Source organism: Salvia hispanica, chromosome 2, assembly GCF_023119035.1.
Source record: "Salvia hispanica cultivar TCC Black 2014 chromosome 2, UniMelb_Shisp_WGS_1.0, whole genome shotgun sequence".
NCBI classification, from domain to species: Eukaryota; Viridiplantae; Streptophyta; class Magnoliopsida; order Lamiales; family Lamiaceae; genus Salvia; species Salvia hispanica.
Genome location: NC_062966.1, coordinates 31,974,841 through 31,992,908, shown reverse-complemented (window position 1 = coordinate 31,992,908; position 18,068 = coordinate 31,974,841). Strand labels below are relative to the sequence as shown.

The 18,068-nt window shown below is 36.8% G+C and overlaps 4 protein-coding genes across 4 annotated transcripts in view; 2 read left to right on the top strand and 2 right to left on the bottom strand.

The window, feature by feature from the left end:
- Nucleotides 1–4,342, top strand: part of LOC125207082 (protein SABRE) — a 28,945-nt gene extending 24,603 nt beyond the window's left edge. The window contains exons 18-23 of the mRNA XM_048106286.1: nt 920–1,021; nt 1,106–1,267; nt 2,250–2,561; nt 2,654–2,821; nt 3,077–3,443; nt 3,742–4,342. Coding sequence (XP_047962243.1) covers nt 920–1,021; nt 1,106–1,267; nt 2,250–2,561; nt 2,654–2,821; nt 3,077–3,443; nt 3,742–3,881 — 1,251 coding nt within the window. The 3' untranslated portion in view covers nt 3,882–4,342. The remainder of the gene's footprint in view (nt 1–919; nt 1,022–1,105; nt 1,268–2,249; nt 2,562–2,653; nt 2,822–3,076; nt 3,444–3,741) is intronic.
- A 617-nt stretch (nt 4,343–4,959) lies between these two features.
- On the bottom strand, nt 4,960–5,782 carry LOC125207116. The gene has a single exon (XM_048106332.1). It carries the CDS (start codon nt 5,541–5,543, stop codon nt 5,139–5,141), a length of 405 nt encoding a protein of 134 aa, XP_047962289.1. The 5' UTR covers nt 5,544–5,782; the 3' UTR covers nt 4,960–5,138.
- A 679-nt stretch (nt 5,783–6,461) lies between these two features.
- LOC125207115 (protein CLT2, chloroplastic-like) lies at nt 6,462–11,541 on the bottom strand. Its single transcript, XM_048106331.1, has 10 exons — nt 11,053–11,541; nt 10,632–10,777; nt 10,310–10,347; nt 9,578–9,693; nt 8,875–8,974; nt 8,762–8,797; nt 8,600–8,650; nt 7,431–7,554; nt 6,988–7,113; nt 6,462–6,919 (listed from the first exon to the last, which is right to left on the bottom strand). Exons 1-10 carry the CDS (start codon nt 11,451–11,453, stop codon nt 6,762–6,764), a joined length of 1,296 nt encoding a protein of 431 aa, XP_047962288.1. The 5' UTR covers nt 11,454–11,541; the 3' UTR covers nt 6,462–6,761.
- A 4,333-nt stretch (nt 11,542–15,874) lies between these two features.
- Nucleotides 15,875–17,004, top strand: LOC125204094. The gene has a single exon (XM_048102649.1). The coding sequence runs from the start codon at nt 15,972–15,974 to the stop codon at nt 16,890–16,892; it is 921 nt and encodes a 306-aa protein (XP_047958606.1). The 5' UTR covers nt 15,875–15,971; the 3' UTR covers nt 16,893–17,004.
- Nucleotides 17,005–18,068: the final 1,064 nt, after the last annotated feature.

Sequence of the window (18,068 nt, the reverse complement as noted above, 5' to 3'; positions counted from 1 at the left end):
CCCACAGGAGTATGCACTTTCTAATTTTGGATACTCTTTTTTCTCTAATTAGGTGGGACCCATTCTCCACTAAAAATACTATGATTACTTTTTCTTTCTACATCTCTCTTACGTTACCAATTGTGCATTAAAACCCGGAGGGAGTAATAAATTTATAAAATGAGTAAAATGTTTGGAAATGTTACCAAAACTTTGCAATAGAATGCTATTATTAGTTTCTATTAATAGGTTCTCAATTAACAAATACTCCCTCCATCCCAAGATAAGTGACTTGTATTCCTTTTTGGAGTGTCCCATTATAAGTGACCTATTTCAATTTTTAGCAAAAAGTCATCTCTCTTACTTTATTCTCTACCTACTTTATTATCTCTTCTCTCCTCTACTTTTCCCTCCCTCATACTTTACTCTCTCCACTTTAACTTATTTAAATACCATTCCTTAAATCCCGCGCCCAAAAGAAGTAGGTCACTTATCTTGGGACGGAGGGAGTATTAGATTTGATAAAAAAAAATTATTTAAATTATAGGATACATTAATGATTTGATTTTCCATTTCATCCTCATCCACAAACAGGGACGGATCCAACATGTATCAAGAAGGGGCAAATGCCCCTCCTCCATTTTCCTCACATATATAAAATAATATAAAATTTATTTAGTTTAATTTCTCACTAATTGCCCCATCTAAAATACTTGAATTTTTCCTATGTATATTTTTGCCCCTCCCTATATAAATTCCTGGCTCCGTCCCTGCCCACAAACATGCCAATTTAGGAAATGTCATTCACGATCACTTTCAATTTCAATTGCATTCCTCATTTCCATCCATTTTCCTAAATCCACTCCATATTGATCACCTTCTACTTGTAGAGTTCCAGTTCAGGTTTTTTTGCATAACAAGCTGCTGTCTTACTATTTAGGTGGATATATACCCTTTGAAGATACATTTGACTGAGAGCATGTACCGCTTGATGTGGCAGTACCTCTTTCCTGAAGAAGAACAAGACTCCCAAAGGAGACAGGTTTGTGTAATCTGAACTAATTGAATGTCAACCACTTAATCATCTAATCTCTTCATTTAGTGATATTTATCTGTTTATGTATAGGAAGTATGGAAGGTTTCGACAACAGCAGGTGCAAGGCGTGTAAAGAAAGGCTCAATAATCCATGATGCATCTCAATCTAGCAGTTCTACAAAAGAGGTTGACACGTCCAAATCAAATTCAGCTGCAGCTAACCAGATTGGCACTCAAGCTGAGTCTTCCCAAGTGAGTATCTTTTAATATTTTCAACAGTTTATGTATTGTGCTCTGGACATTTACAAATTTAGGGATACAAAGAAGAATTATGCATCTTTCTTGGTATGACTTTTATGGATTATATTCCAAAGAAGCATATATCATCACCTAGCACAAATCAAGTTAGCATAGTTGTTTCTATTAGTCCAAGGTTTTCTTCAAACTCCCGTAAATAGGTCTCCTATTCATTATTGTACTGAAAGATAGAACAGCTGTATTTGAGAAGTTGATTGAAGGAAAACATGATTATGGGCTCCATATTAGAACAGACAATCTTCTCATGAAATGGTATTCTTGCAAAATAGTCCATCTGCACTCAGTAGCATTTCTGGCAGAATATGAACAAATTCACAAGAAGTAAGGATATGAATGTAAACCAAATAAATATTGGAAAAATCAATCATCAGTTGTATTGATCTTTCTCTGCTTCAATTTGGGACGTTGACTGCATCTCAGCTCATCAGGCTAGAGAGGCAAACAAGTGCCAGTGCCTCTAGTATATTATGAAGTGTTTGTTGTCAATATGTTTATAGGAATTAATCATCACCACCCCCTGATTGTCAGGTAGTAAAGGTGTTAAAACAGTTTTTAAGCAAACAACTTTTTGGCAACATATGTTCTTTAATGTGCACATATGAACTTCGGAGTTATGACCACTCAGTCATCTGAGGATCCTGGGCTGTTATTATGCGAGGAGTTTACTATTATGTGTTTATTTTCCTTTGCGAAAATTCTGGTCAACAAGAGAAGAAAACAGTACACTAGATGATCACAGCTTGCCAGGAATATTATGCCCCCTGTGTGATACTCAGTACCCCATTAATGTTCCTCCATGGTTTTATCTGTGATAACAGCACCACCCAGCCACCATTCTCCAGATATGAGATTGTTTTTCATAAGTGTTTGGGACAGGCAGATAAATTCATGTACAAATTCCTTGGCTTAACTGCAGGCATCAAAGTTGCAGAATCTAAAACCAAACTCAGAGCTAAGGAGAAGCTCTTCCTTTGACAAAACATGGGAGGAAAGTGTTGCTGAGTCAGTGGCTAATGAACTTGTACTTCAAATGCATTCTTCTACAAAAGGGGGTTCCATTTCTTGCATTGAACAACCAGATGAAACCAGTAAAGGTAAGTTAAAAGAGACCAAACAAGTAAAACCTGGTCGGTCCTCTCATGATGAGAAAAAAGGTGCAAAAGCTCAAGATGACAAAAAATCTCAACCTCGAAAGTTGAGGGAGTTTCACAATATCAAGATCAGTCAGGTTGATTCTTTTCTAATAGAGTTGTTTCTTATTCTTTGTCCTAATATAATATTATTTGTATTAAAATTTACTTGTGCATCATAATGATTTAGGTTGAGCTGCTAGTTACCTATGAAGGATCAAGATTCGCTGTGAGTGAGTTAAGGTTGCTGATGGACACCTTTCACCGTGCTGAGTTCACTGGGACTTGGAGAAGGTTGTTCTCCCGTGTTAAGAAGCATATAATATGGGGTGTTCTGAAATCTGTCACAGGGATGCAGGTATGGTCTTATTATTGTTCTCTCTATCTCTCTTTTGGGCTAAGATACACAAATCATATATCTTGACTGATGAATACGTGCACAAGCATGTTTAACCTTCATAACTAGCACAGTGTAAATCCTTTTACCAATAAAAAAAAGGATTGGTTACCTTAAACAGGCTACATAAATAGTATTGTTTTTTCCTATATGTAAAACAATCACAAAGAAATTAGCATCAGGAAACATGTAAACTCCCTTGTGACTATTATGTAGGGCAAGAAGTTCAAAGACAAAGCAAACACTAGCACCGCTGTTACTGTTCCAGAGACTGAACTGAATCTGAGTGACAGCGATGGAGGTTCAGCTGAAAAAACTGATCAGAACTCAATGACCTGGCCAAAGCGTCCTACTGATGGAGCAGGGGAGGGCTTTGTGAACTCCGTAAAGGGTCTTTTCAGTTCTAAGCGCCGTAAGGCAAAGGCTTTTGTTCTGAAGACAATGAGGGGTGAAGCCGAGAATGAGACCCATGGTGAGTGGAGTGAAAGTGAAGCTGATTTCTCACCATTTTCCAGACAGTTGACCATAACAAAAGCGAAAAGGCTTATTAGGCGTCACACTAAAAAGTTCCGTCCTAAGAAAGGTTCGTAGATATCATCTCTCTTTTGGTAGTTTGTTTTTTTCATATAAGCTTTGTGGGTACGCTCATGTGCTTTTTAACATATATTTACATAAATACAAATCATGTTAATAAAGCCTTCTGATAGCATAAATTCATAACTGTTGCATCAACTGCCACATGTATACAGTAGTCAAGTGTCTGCGGAATGCTTGCTTTTTTATGTTATTGTTTGAAGTTCATTCTTGTATCGCCACTTCTTGTCTTGGTAGTTACCCACGCTTTGTTGAAGATCCTTGAATTAACCATATCATTCCTTCAGGCTTAACATTGCAGCAGACAGATTCACTTCCTGAATCTCCAAAGGAGAGCGAGCCCTTTGAAATGTTTGAGAGTGACTCTTCAAGTGGATCCTCAACGTATGAGGATTTTACACGAGGCGAGGAGTTTCAAGGAGTGTAGAAAGCACATCATACTTCTTAAAGTTGGAGAACCTGCCGCATGGCATAATATTGCTCATGCAAATATATATATGTGCACACAAATTCCCCAGAAATATTTGATCGGTGTCCCAGCCATCCGGGAGTAAAGCGAGTCGAAGGAAGTGACGATCTACCAACCAACTGTTGGTTGCATTTTTACTATTTATAGGTAGAAAAACCAACCCTGTTTATTGGTAAGAGTTATATTCGGTGCTACTCTCATTTCTTTCTCTTTTGTTTTTATGAAAAAAAAGAAGGAAAAACAGTAATTTTTGGTGTTTCTCCTTATGAGAAAAGTTTGAGGTTCACAGCCCCCAATAATTTTGTAGCATAGCAATAGGGCGAGATGGGGTATACAAATCTTGTATCTGTATCAGCATATACATATTTATAATGTATTCATATGTTGGAGTGAAAATGAGCACTTGTATATTTTTCTTACTCCTATGTTTTATTACAAGCGATTAATATTCATTTTATAGTTGTTCCATTGAAGTGATTAATTTTTCGTTTTTAGCAAAACTACACTTTTACCTTCTCTCCTATGTTCTATTTTCAATTGCTCTTTTTTAGTTGAAGTGATTCAATTTTCAGTTGTTCTTTTTTCAATTTTACTCTCTCTCCTATGTTCTATTTTCTTTCAACTCAATTAATACAATTTTCTTAGATTTTGTGCTGGCAAAAAGGTTATCACTTAAGAGAGGACTGATGAAGTATACATTTTATTGTTCCTTGAGGTACTCCTATGTTCGTCAATAATAATGTAATGGATAGTGAATGAAAAATGTTAATGGAAGGTGGGTCGTATATAAAACAATTTATAATAAAACATAAATGAAATAAAGTTAATCGAATATGAGTTTAGAAGTAGTAAAAATATGAGTCTCATTTCTTTCTGGCACAGGTTTTAAGAAATGTTAAGAAAAATGGGCGGAAGAAAGTTAGTGAAATAGAGGTCTTACTTGTATATATTAGTTTAAAATGATATGTGAGTGGAATGAGTTAGTGGAATGTGAGATCTCTTTACCATGTATAGTAATTATTAAACGAGACTCCTATTCGCGGACAGATGGAGTATTTATTACAGGATGAAAATGACAATTGTAACGATTAATGACGGACAGAGGTAGAGTTGAAATGTAGAATATCAACAAACTTAAGTTAATTAGTAAAGATGAAAAAATTAAGGCTTTAATAATAAAAACTCCGGCCGCCGCAGCCAAGTAACCCTTGGCGGTTATCCCCGAATTCCGTCGGCCAGCGCCGCCCGCTTGAGCAGCGCATCCTTCCTCTCGGCGTCGGTGAGCGTCTTCACGGCGAGCGGCGACAGCGCGGTGTCGAGCGAGGCCAGGGCGGAGGTCCGGAAGCCTTGCTTCTCGAGGGCCAGCGCCTTGAGGATGTGGGATGCGGCGTCGGTGGGGTCGAGGGCGATGGCTCGGTCGGCCTCGGCCTCGGCGCGGCGGGCGTCGGCGGCGGAGAGGAGCCGGGCGGCGACGACGAAGTGGCGCTTGGCCTGGAGCTGGGAACGGCGGCGGAAGAGGCGGAGCTTGGCCAGAAGCTTTTGCGGGATGTTTTGGTAGAAGAGGAACGTCAGCGCCAAGATCACAAATATCGCAACCTGTAGAATCACATCGGTCACCATTTTCTCTACTTTCTGTTTTTGTGAATTATTCTTTTTTTGCTGAGTTTTTGTCAGTTTTTTAAACTCAGTGGATTTGGAAGTTGTCAACTCTAGACGACCAACTCGTTTCTTCGCAGCCTATCTTTCATGACTACTGATTTCAAAGAGACTGGACCCACCCATTTCCTTTTGTCATGATTTATTTACTACTAGAAAAATAAAATTACAATCATTTAAAAGTTGTTTATTAGTAGATTTGTAATTAATTTATTAGTCTCTCCTCCATTATAGAGAGAAAAAAGATAACTACAGTAATAATAATATTTATAAAGAAAGAGAAAGGTAATTAAATGTTTTTATGATGACTTACATTTACAATTTTAAAAATATGACATCTTTAATAGGACATATTAACAAACCTATAATAAAAGTGTTGGACATGAAATGATATTAAAGACAAATCTAACGTTAAAAAAATTATAAAATCTCTAAAGGTCATTCATTTGTAGACAATTACCTTCTTCTATTAAAACAATATCGTTTTAATGATCATCATTTTTTTCCAAGCTAGCTTTTTCGGTGAACAAATTAGCTTCAATGTAGAGAAAATTTAATTTTAGAAAAAAAATAATTCATGTATTTAGATTGAAATAATTAAGCAAAATACAGCAAATAACTCCAATTTTCATGGTCAAATTATTGAATTATTTAGTTAGACAAGCTGAATCAAGCTCCAGCTCAGACTTATCAAGTGCGCCTGTCATTATAATTTGTATGCTTGTATACATAATCTCAGATTTCCTATTTATTCTCTCGTCTGAATTAAAGTTTCACAATTCACATATGCATGTCTCATTATCTCATTACGTTTATTAATTATTAGGTACTCCTATATTGTTTTGAAGATCACAGAAAACCATATGGTCCGTTCATCTCGTATTGATATAGCTTAAGCCTGTAACTTCATCTTACTATGTTGAATATATGGTTCTATAAACAATTTGAAACCAACTTAAAACTCAGAAAGCGAAATCTTGTACAGATTATTCTGAAGGTGCGGCCGGTGCGCTAAATGTGCAAATCCTTACCCGGGTAGAGGCGTGTCGACGTATTAGATAAGTGTTTGATGAGTGCCCGCGATATATGCACAACCTTGAACATCAGATGATCCCTGAGCCACAACCAGCCATCAACCTATACAAACATTACAACATAATATAGAGACAACAACAGTCATTGTCAAAAGATGTCTGAGTCCTGCTTGAGAGGCCAGGAAAAGTTATATAAGATGAGCCCCAACATAAGAACCACGCTGCCCATGACGAAAAAGGGGCTCAAGGTTACACCTCCTGGGATGTATGGTAATGGAAGTGAAAGAATGTAGATTGAGATAGGCACTGCAAAACCAAGTAGATGTTAAAATAGCTTGATTTTCATATACTAAGCTAACAATTGATTAGGGTACCTGATGACATCACAGCAAGGGACGATACAACTGCGGATGAATATTTTAGAAGATTGAGCGCCGATATGTTGAAAGCAATATTGGTTATTATGTAGAGGAGAGGTAGTAGTGGGGCTCCATCACAACCTGACAAAAATGTGAGGTTAAAAGACTACTCCATATAATGTTCTTAGATTATAAATGACATTAATCTCATACAGAAGCATGTTTTAACTCATTGAACCTATTAAACAAAAATATACACACTCAAGAATTGAGCTTTATTCGGCCACAGCTTTATTTGCAGGCCACTATCGGGCTTCTTCAGATAAAATTTCTCTTTTTTCCTACTGCTTAACAAAATTAATTTGCACTTGGGAGTAAACTGATAACCCTAGAACTACCTACTCCTATGAATTTTTTATATGCAATGGTCAAAGCTGAGATTAAAGGCAAGTGAGTACCTGTTGTATCGGTTCCAATATTAAAGAAACAACCAGCACCACTTTTCAAGTATGAAGGCAGTTCAGGTAATGGTATGCCCTTCAAATTTGACAAAACTGGCAGAAAGAGGAGTACAAAAAGCGCCTACAAGTGAAAGGAAGAATGAGATAGAGAAAATAAAAGGTTCAATTGAATTAACTGTCGAGCAATAGTTAATTATCCAAGGAGTTGCATTCACGTGACTAGAGGTAAACCCAATGCATTTTCAATAGTAAGGAAGTCCAAGGTGGTTTAGTGGTCTGCAGGACCAAGGCCTGAATAGCCTTCCCATCAGCCATGGGCATGGCACTCATACTACTTCCTTACATTGTCTTAATCATATCGCTTCATGAACCATTCAAAGTGGGAGAAACAAAATAAAGATCATCAAAGCCTATTACTGATGAGGCTGCATTTTTCACTTTTTATTACAGTCATGTTTTCAATATTTGTACTGTTATTAATTTGATAATTATATCATTTGGAGGCATATTATGACATCCAGATAACTTATTAGCTTATCTCTACTAATAAAATGGGCTCTATTGTTTGATTCATAGTGGATCAAATTTGGCCAGACCAGTGATCAGTGTGAACAAAATGCCTTAGGGACATCATTGGTATCGAATGTGGATTAGAACACAACGGATTGCACTTTGCAAGAAGGGTTATAGAGAAACAAGTCCAACATCGATGACAATTCAAGAAAGGAAAATTAAACTAATAGATGGATATACAAATATAGAAGAAAATAAAACAATATACAGAAATTTCATTAACGCTCAGGACAAATCCACATGGAAAAGTTATTGGGAGGTTCATTACTTTTAACTAGTCCACATGTTCCTTAAGCCAAGCCCTTAGTTTAGTCATTTAGTGATGGAAGTAAAGATAACCCATTCACAACTAAATTAAGAGGATTATATTCATAATCAAATAACAATCAACAGTAGAGGAACTCTCTCTATGTCTATGCGGCAATAAACACCGCTCATGTTTACGGCTTCGTATGCCGAGATATTTGCTAATGATTATGGTGCTTCCACCTATCACTCCCCGTGTCATAATTTATGTTAAATCAACAAAAAAATGCACATGTAGAAAAGACTTAAATTTAATCATAGTCAATGTATCATTTTGACATATTCACCTGAAATCCAGACCCATATGAATTGACCACAAATATGTCTAGCAGTTTTCCCTGTATCAAGTAGCCAACAAATAAGTAGAGTTTTTATTTTATACACTAAACATGAAATAAGTGTATAGTCAAAACTGAACAGCAATACATGAGGGGATTTAGTTTTGGCACCTTGAGACGGGTCGCAGCATCAATGAAAACAGATTCCTGTACACATCCAAGAATTTGAGAAAATAAAAGTACATATCAGGTGGTATTTTAGCTACTAGATGGTTTAGGCTTACCTTAAGAACAGAAGCAACTGCTTGAAATGCAGTTGAAGTTATCATCATTGCTGGCCATATCATTCCAACTCCAGAGAGCATTTGATCCTGTTCAGATCCGCTGCAATCCAGAAATAAAACTATCACCAAAATTCAGATGTCTACGAACAGCCACATAACTATCATTCTAGATTTGTTCTTTCTAGTGCCACCTCTTAATATCAATCCTTAATCTTGTCATCTAAGGACCAACAAGTTACTCTTGCAGATGAAAGAGGACCAATCATAATAAGATGACTTCACATAGGCAATAGTGTTTCCTCTGACTTTGAGATAGTGCAGATTAGTTTTGTAGATCAAAGACATATGTCCAGGTATCAGTGACAGAGCTGAAACACTGAACAAGGTAAAAGAAAAAATTTAGCTTGATCCTACACATAATACTCCTGTGTTTTGGCAAGACTTGAAATTATGGTTAAATTTGCTAGCACAACTAAAGTAAGATTTTCATAAGAGTGCCAATTTAATCATGCTCAAGTCATTCAACAAGGAGTAGACCTGTCTCAAACATGACTCTAAAATGGACAGCACAGTTAAAATTATAATGATTCACTAGACTCAACCAGGCATCTTTATAAGTGAAATAAGATGGCATAGTGGAATAAGATTTTACCACAATACTTTGATATTTGCATAAAAATAACTCATTCGAAGAGAAGTAAACCTCGTAACGGACAGTACAACACCAGCAGCAACAAGAACGCATCCAGCGAGTCGGTTCCAGGAGTATCTCCTCCCCAAGATCAGCATAGAGAAGGCCAGTTGCCATACCAAAAATGCCTGCAATAGTAGGTTCCCCGAAAACATGAGCCTTGAAACAAAATGAACCTTAGCTTTTGGTCAGTTGTACACTTGTACTGGATATAACTAGGTTAATCTATAGCTTTCTCTATTTTGGGAAACAAAGTAAAAGTTCCTTGGGGTCAGTCCAGCTAACAAATGAAAGATGAATCAAGATGCTTAAAGCAAAATAACTAGGGATGTATGAACAAATGGACAGCCCAGTTTAATGATGATTGACCTTTCAACAAAAGATGTTTCCTAGACAGAAAAGGCACAATTCAAACGAAGTGGATAAAATTTAAGCTTATAGTTGGATGAATAGACATATATCACAAGTCTAGTAAATATTCCAAGCAAACTTGCTCAGTAAAAGTGCATGCTTAAATTTTGTAATGAGGGTACCTCAGATCCTTCTGTTCGAGATAATAATCAGTTATGGTGAATATTTAGAACTCAAAAACTCAAAGAAAGTAGAAATGGATGAAGGAAAAAACTAAGCTGTGAAAGAATTTATGAATTGGTAGTCCATCTGTCCAGACTCTTGTGCCAAATAAACATATATCCATAATGGGAATTAGAAAATAAACTTCAATGAAAATAGAAGTGACATTACCTGAGTTAGTATAGGTATGGCAGGTCCCGGAAGCTGAGCTGTAAAAGATACTCATCGCTAAATAAAAATGCCTCCAAAATAATAATCAATTTGACTGTGCATTCAGAAGATGAAATTCACTCTGTTCTTTGTTTCAATACAGCAGCATGCTCTTACTTTTAACAAATATGGACTAAGAAATAACTCTCAAGTTCACCACAAAGCCAAGAAATAAGTGCAGAACAAGTACATGGAATGTGGTTGGTGGGAATTATTGGCAAGGTAAGTTTTTCCTGAGCCCTGTATCAGACACGATAGATTATGACAACTCAGTTACTCGTACCTCCAGAATACATTCCTGCCACAACTCCAAGAGCTTCGAGAAGACCAATGACTATAAAAGGTGTTTTTGGAAATGCTAACATCTCATCAGTGACAATTCCAGCTTTGTATCTCGTGAAAAGTGTGGAGAAATATATAGCCACATACCTGGCCATCACAAATAACCATCAATCTTAACTAACCCTAGCAAAACATTCGCCGGCAATCCCAATATCCAAGATAACTTAAGCTACATTACCCTGCAATAGTCTCTATAAACTGGAGTACATTTTCCCCAGTATATCACAATTAGTTTTCTGGTAAGAGCCATAAACCCTAAAATTTTAACAATCTCAGCAACTAAGGAAAAGCACAATCCAATGATGATATTTTCAACAATAAAGTTTTACAAAGTCGATAGTCAAAGCATCAAGGAAACATACCCAAAAGTAGTGAGCTGAGCCAAAAAGAAGGGGTATTCCTTCATCGGAACAAGGGCGAGCTTGTAGAGCACACGATTGGCAATTGCCAGGGCTACAGTAACGGCGGCGCACGCCAACACCAGAAGCTTCCGATTCCTCGCATCGGAATCCGGGTGCGGCGGTGGAGGAGGAGGAGGAGGATTAGCATTGGCAGAGAGCGGAGGCAAAGGGCGGAATCTAAGGGTGTGGTTGTAGTTCATCTTGAGGTGGCGAGGATGGGAGAAAACGGAGAGGTGTCGGGGAGAGGCATTGCGGTTGAAGGTGGATTGAAGGTGGAAGGAAAGAGTGGCGGTAGATCGGTTGGCAGCGGCGGAGGGTGGGAAGTGAGGTGGGGGAGCAGAGAGTGGCCGGAGAAGCTTCATTTCGCGGCATGAAGTGGCACGTGCAAGTTGCAACTACTCTTGTTGTTGGGAGTTGAGATTGTATGTTGTTGCGTCCTCGCTAGTAAATACACTCACCACGTGTTACGCGACTACTAAGTTCTAAATATTATAGACACTAATTTTCATACGCAATTATTAAACACAGTGAGAGAGAGTTGAAAAAGATGATAAAAGTAGCGAATATAGTAATGTTTTAAATTATCTATTTTTAAATTTAGTTTAATTTTAGTAGACGTATTAAAATAATACTCATAGTTGGTCATTAAGTTCATTTATCGGTAGTACGAGTTATAAGAAAAGTTATAAAAAAGTTGATGGAAAAAGTTATGAAATATGAGTATTACTTGTAATGGAACGTGAGACCCTATAATCATTTATGGTAAAAGTAAATTGTGACTTCTTTTGATAAATAAATTAAAATAGAAAAATGAGACTTTTATTCACGGACAGAGGGATTAAAATGATCTATTTTTTTAGACGGATATAGTATACTATTGGGTTTTAAAATATACATATTGTATAAAAGGTAAAAGAAATATGAAAATTAAATTCGGACAAGATCAGGAGGATTGCATGGCACACACACAAGCAACCATTGTCGTGTGAACCATGTAGCTTAGGCAACCGTCTGCTATTAGATGTCTCATTTTTTTTCTTTTCATTCGTCCGCCAATAAAAGTATGATCCACATTTACTAACTTTTTTCCTCACTTTCTTACATATAGGCAAACAATTTCTTCAAATGCACACTGTCAAATTTGGAACATTTAATGGCAGACAGAGGGAGTAACGAAGATCGTGCGACCCATATGAGGCTACAAACCTTAAGCACGGGACATGCAACCATATAGTTAGTTAAGTCGTATTTTTTTTATGGTCGTCCTATACAGTTATTTCCTATTATGATAAATTTCAACACTTAATCTTATCTTTTAATTTATTCTCTCTCTCTAAATTATTTATTTTATTTTTACTTACTTTATTTTCCCTTTACTTATTTATTGCATACTATCTCTACTTTACTTCATTCCACTCAACTCTCAAAACATTTGTTCCCTCTGTCCCATCATATGTGAGACATTCTTTTGGGCACAATCGCACAAGAATTAAGAAAAATAATGTTTTGCAGGGGAGAGAATAAAGCAGAGAAGTGAATAGCATACAAATGTGTTGCTTTTTGCTAAAAATGAAATGGTTCACTTATAATGAAAATAGAAAAAGAAATATGACTAACTTAAAGCGGGACACGTGGAGTATTATGTAATCTTCATACCGAAAAGAAATGCATTAATTACTATAAAACGGGGCGGATATTTTTTTGGAGTACTTTGTTTGCTCATATTTATAATAATGTGGATGGTATTTGTGATTTAATCATTAAAGTTGCTTATTACTCACTCCGTCCTTGTAAAGTACTAACTCCGTCCTAATTAAGTTGAGTCAAAAAAAATTGGGCAAAGATTAAGAAATTATATTGAAAAGTAAGAGTAGAAAAATAAAGAGAGAGAAAAGTAGGTGATGTAATAAAGTAAGAGTTATTGGATGTTTTGTTCTTTGTAAAAAATGAAATAACTCAATTTAGTTGGGAGATCCTTAAAAGGATTACGACTCAACTTAGTTGGGATGGATGGAGTATGAATATTTGGTTCGACATGGGTTTTAGTACATAATTAGTAAAATAAGAGAGAGATAAAGAGTAGAGAGTAGTGCAAGTAGTGTTAGCAGATAAGGGCTCGTTTGGTTTGTCAGTTTTCTTTTCTTGAGAAAATGTTTGGAATCAGATAGGGAGTTCCTTTTCTGCAGTTAGCTTTTCCAACTTAGACGTTTGGTTTGTCATTTTTTAATTCTGTATTGCTTTAAAACTTTTGTTTGATTCTTGTGCAAAAACATCACTTTCCACCATAACCTCATTTATTTTCTAATTTCCAACCTTGCCCTTGAGGAATTCCAGTGCAAATTCATCATCCACAGCCGTCGTTCTATTTTGTGAAACCCATCTCTCACACCACAATAACCACAACCATATGAAAATTTAAAGTTTATAAGTTGTAATTTTAAAGCATACACTTTATTAGTTTAGTTCTAGTGATTTATAGATTCAAACTTTGAATTTTCAGGCACCACCCAAATCAATTGTCTGTTTGTGTATTTTTTTTATTCATAGCTTATTCCTCTTCCCCCTCATAAAAAACTCTCCCTCTCCAGTCTCCACCCACCGCCGCCCTCATCTCCCCTTTCTTTCTCCATTACCTCCACTGCACCTTCCTCTACCCACTCCTCCGCTGCCGCCGCAAAGCATCACCCTAACTGCAGGCGAGCTGGGTCTCCGAGTACGCCAACCTGAGCAGTGATCGGGAAATGCCTCGGCCTGAATAGAGGCGAACTCGAAGAGTTTGAAGAACTTCGCTTCCGATGAAGATGAAAGAGGAGATTCAGAAATTTAATTTTGATGAGAATGAGTAAATGGCGAGGGTATTTCAGTAATTGCACCCAAAATATCTTTTTAAATGTACTCCCCAGTTATGTAGCAGACCAATTTTGAGAGTTAAGGTAACTGACACTATCCGCCTTTATTAGGCGGGCCTGACCCCATAACTTGGGCCTAGCACAATATGTAAATGACAAATCAAACATTAGTTAACCCCATTTAACACCCTCTAACTGATGCTATATGACAATCCAAACACACCCTAATAGGATTCATATCATAATAGTGTAATTTAATGATATAAGTTGTGAGTAAAATGATGTGTAAGAATAATGTATTGTTTAACTATTTCAAAATTAGAAAGTTTATATTTTTTAGAGATGGACTAATAAGGAAATAGTTTATACTATTTCAGACGTGAGAGTAAAAGATTTCCTAAAAGTATGATATCAAATTTTCTAATTTTAGATTTATTTCTTTTTTATTTAACTGTAATATATTCCGTATAACTTATTTTCTAATCTATTGAAATTGTGTTTATATAAGGTGATAGTGCATTAATTATAATAAATAAATTTAATTATGATTTGCAAATTGTGTTCCCTAACATAGGATTAAGGTTTTCTATACTCAACCATCTTTCTTAAATAATTCACTCATCATATTATTCATGACTCTAAATTATTTTTTATCTCATTCTTTGTTCAAAAAACAATACACAAAATCCATTATTCCTTCATTTAACTATTCATAAGTCCCACTATTTTATCTTTTCTAATTAATTTCACAATTTATTTATTACTACAATTTAATAAAAATATTAAATTTATTAGAATCCTAAAATTAGTAGTACTTTATTGAATTTTGAAAAATACATAAATTTATTAAATTAATAAAATTGTATTTTTTTGAATTTCATAAAATACATAATTAAAATCCTAAAATTATTTTTTAGTTGATACTATTTTGCAGGTAGAGGCACACAGTGAGGGTTGCCCTTCTTTTACTTCTCTGCCAGACTTCATAATTTACTTCTTTACCTCCATTATAGTATTGAATTTCGAATTATACATAATTAAAACTGTAAAATTACATTTTATTGGGGACGATTCCGGTAGACGCATGTAGTGAAGCCATTCTTTTGTTTCTTTGCCTCCATTTTTGACACCCAATTCATTTTTAAGTTGCCTTATCGAATTACCAGTGCAATCCCTTATCAAAAAGTAATATGGCTTGTATCGGTGAGTTGTGCGTTAGGCAAACAAAAAAGTAATATGACTATATTCACCTTTTCAACCTCTTCTGGTGGTGCCAGGGGAATACAACTCGAACTGTCGACTAGCCCCTTGCCTTAATCATTCGTCACCTTCGTGATATAGTTGGACTTCATACTTCAATTGACATAAAAAAAAAGGTGTTTTGATGAGTGAAAGATGAAGTTTTTGAGTGTAAAAATATTATGTATTAAATGCAGTATTTATTGATGAGTTTGGGAAATACATAATTGGAGAAAAAAAGGGTAATATAGTGGATATATCACATATTCAGAATAGTGGATTAAAAAAAAATTTAATTAAAAATAATAATAATTAATAGTCGAATTGGGCCACGTGGCATGGTGGAACGAACCGCCACCCATCACTCTTGCGCGTAACTCATGCTAGAAGGGAACGATCGCAACGCGTTCCCCCTCCCCCCCCCCCCTCCCCCTGCCGCCAGCACGTAACATCGCGTTGCGAATGCCCTAATTATGCTCCGATGATCGGCCCTAATTTCAGCAGTCCTTTCACTGTCATCTACTACTACTATAGCAATAGCATCTAGAACCCCACCACTAATTTCAAATTCCGCCGTTGAAAATAGAAACCCACATTCCTTGACTTTAACTTGGTATTTTCCTCTATACAATATACACATCCACACGTTTCTTAACGCTCATCAATCAAATTAGGCATGCTTATGCAAATCAATCCACCCTTTCACTCCACGTTATATTTTTCATATAAAATCTCACCCCTCTTTACTAAAAGGCGCCAATCTTCCTAACTACCCCTCTCTCTCACTCTCTAATGGAGGTGCTCTTACCTTCTCAAACCCTAGATTTCGATTTCAACAGCGCGCGATCGTCGCCGCACGCCACCGCACCGTCAACGCCGCGCCGATTGGGCGACTACTACTTCAGCGCTCCCACCAGCCCTTCTCACATCTCTCAATTCTACAACGAATTCGACGAATTTCTCCTCGACGCCGCCCGCCAATCGCCGGCGGTGCCGTTTCAATGGGAGGAAAAGCCTGGAATTCCGAAATCAGCTCTGATTAATGCCGGTGATGACGATCTCGATTTCGCGTTCGACGTCGGCCGCGATGATTGGGAGACGGCGTCTCTCTCCGCCGAGGAGCTCTTCGACGGCGGCGTGATCAAGCCGATCGCGGTGAGGAAGCAGCGCTCGCAGGCGAGGAGGATAATCCAGGGGGCTTTCTCGCCGCGCCACAGGAAAAACGCGACGCAGTTGCCGGAGAGAGGGAGAGAAAGAGGCGCGGCGCTGTCGAGGCCTCCGAGCCGGAGGGCGGCGCGATCTCTCTCTCCGATGAGAGATGATCAGCGAAATCTATGGGAGGAAGAGGCGGCGCAAGCCGGAAAGGTGAATTCTGCTCCGAGCAAGGGGCAGAAGAAGTGGAGTTTGAAGGATTTTTTCCTGTTCCGGAGCGCGTCGGAGGGACGCGCCGCGGATAAGGACCCGCTGAAGAAGTATACGGCGGCGCTGAGGCGGTCGAGCTTCAGAGCGATTGATAGTCCCGGTTCGGGGTCGGGTTCGAGGAGAAAAGGACCGGTTTCGGCTCACGAGCTGCATTACACTGTGAACCGGGCGGTTTCGGAGGATATGAAGAGGAAAACGTTTCTGCCGTACAAGCAGGGGATTCTGGGCCGGTTAGCATTCAACCCGGCGGTTCACGCGCTGGCTAATGGCTTCGGTTTATCTCGTAATTGAATTTAGGTGATTAAAAAAGGAAATTACATTCAATCTTTATATGTAAATTTGCATATTAAGAGTGGAGAGACTACATGTATCAATAAAATTGAGTTTCTAGTTGTGTTTTGTATATCTCAATTTTTTCAATTTATCATTTTTGTATCTATTTTGCATTAGTGTCGGAATCGTAGCATAATGTGTTTGTAAACAGATTCCAAAAAATAAATTGTATTATTACTACAAATATTTTTAATTCTTAGAAACAGTTTTGTGATTTTTTTTTAATATTAAATTGATACAATTCACTATAAGTTAAAAACGTAGTAGTAATAAAATTCATACAACTACCACGTTGCATGCAAATCATTGGCCCCATTTTATTTGTCTTATTCATTACTACTATCATGGAAGGCACAAAAAGTAAAAAAGAGTACTAGACAATATATTTTTTGGATATTGCTTCGTTGTTTTGCCTCTTTTTTGGTTTGTAGGTAAAACGAAAATACTTGAGAAAAATATTAAGGTTACTGTCTACTTTGTTTTTTAACATTATGTTTTCAACTTCTAGAAGAGCAGAATGGATCAACTTCTACAAAATCTAATTTAGAGATTTCTTTATTTTGATCTGTCGTCATTTTAAAACTCTTAGTCCATAATGGCGGGTGAAAAATAAATATTTTCTATTAGAATTCTTGTTGTCTACTTAGCTTTCATTTTCATATCAATTGTGTTCATGAATGATAACATTAAAAAGGCAAGACACGTTCTAGATGTCTCTGTATTTTATTTATTAGGTTACTGTACGTTTAATTTTTTAATCATAATTTGGCCAGTAGGATAAGGTGGAATTTAATCGAGCAATTACTGTGGCATGTCATTAAAGAAATACAAAAGAAAATAAATTCGTGATACCAAATGTAAAAGATAGTGATATTAATATACTGATATGTTAGAAATGAAAAAAATAGTTAAACGAAAGAAAATGTATACTAGAAGGATCTAAGGATAAGGATGTGTTTGCCAAATAAAATTCAAGGTTTTGATTTATAGAAGCAATGAATAAGGAAAGGGTTTTAAATGGGGTAATGCCCGACTTTTAAAAAGTTGGATTTTTCTCGAGAACTTTAACTTGACAATTAATATCATGAACTTGAGACGAGTATTGTGGATGTCCTTAGTTTTATACTAATAAAA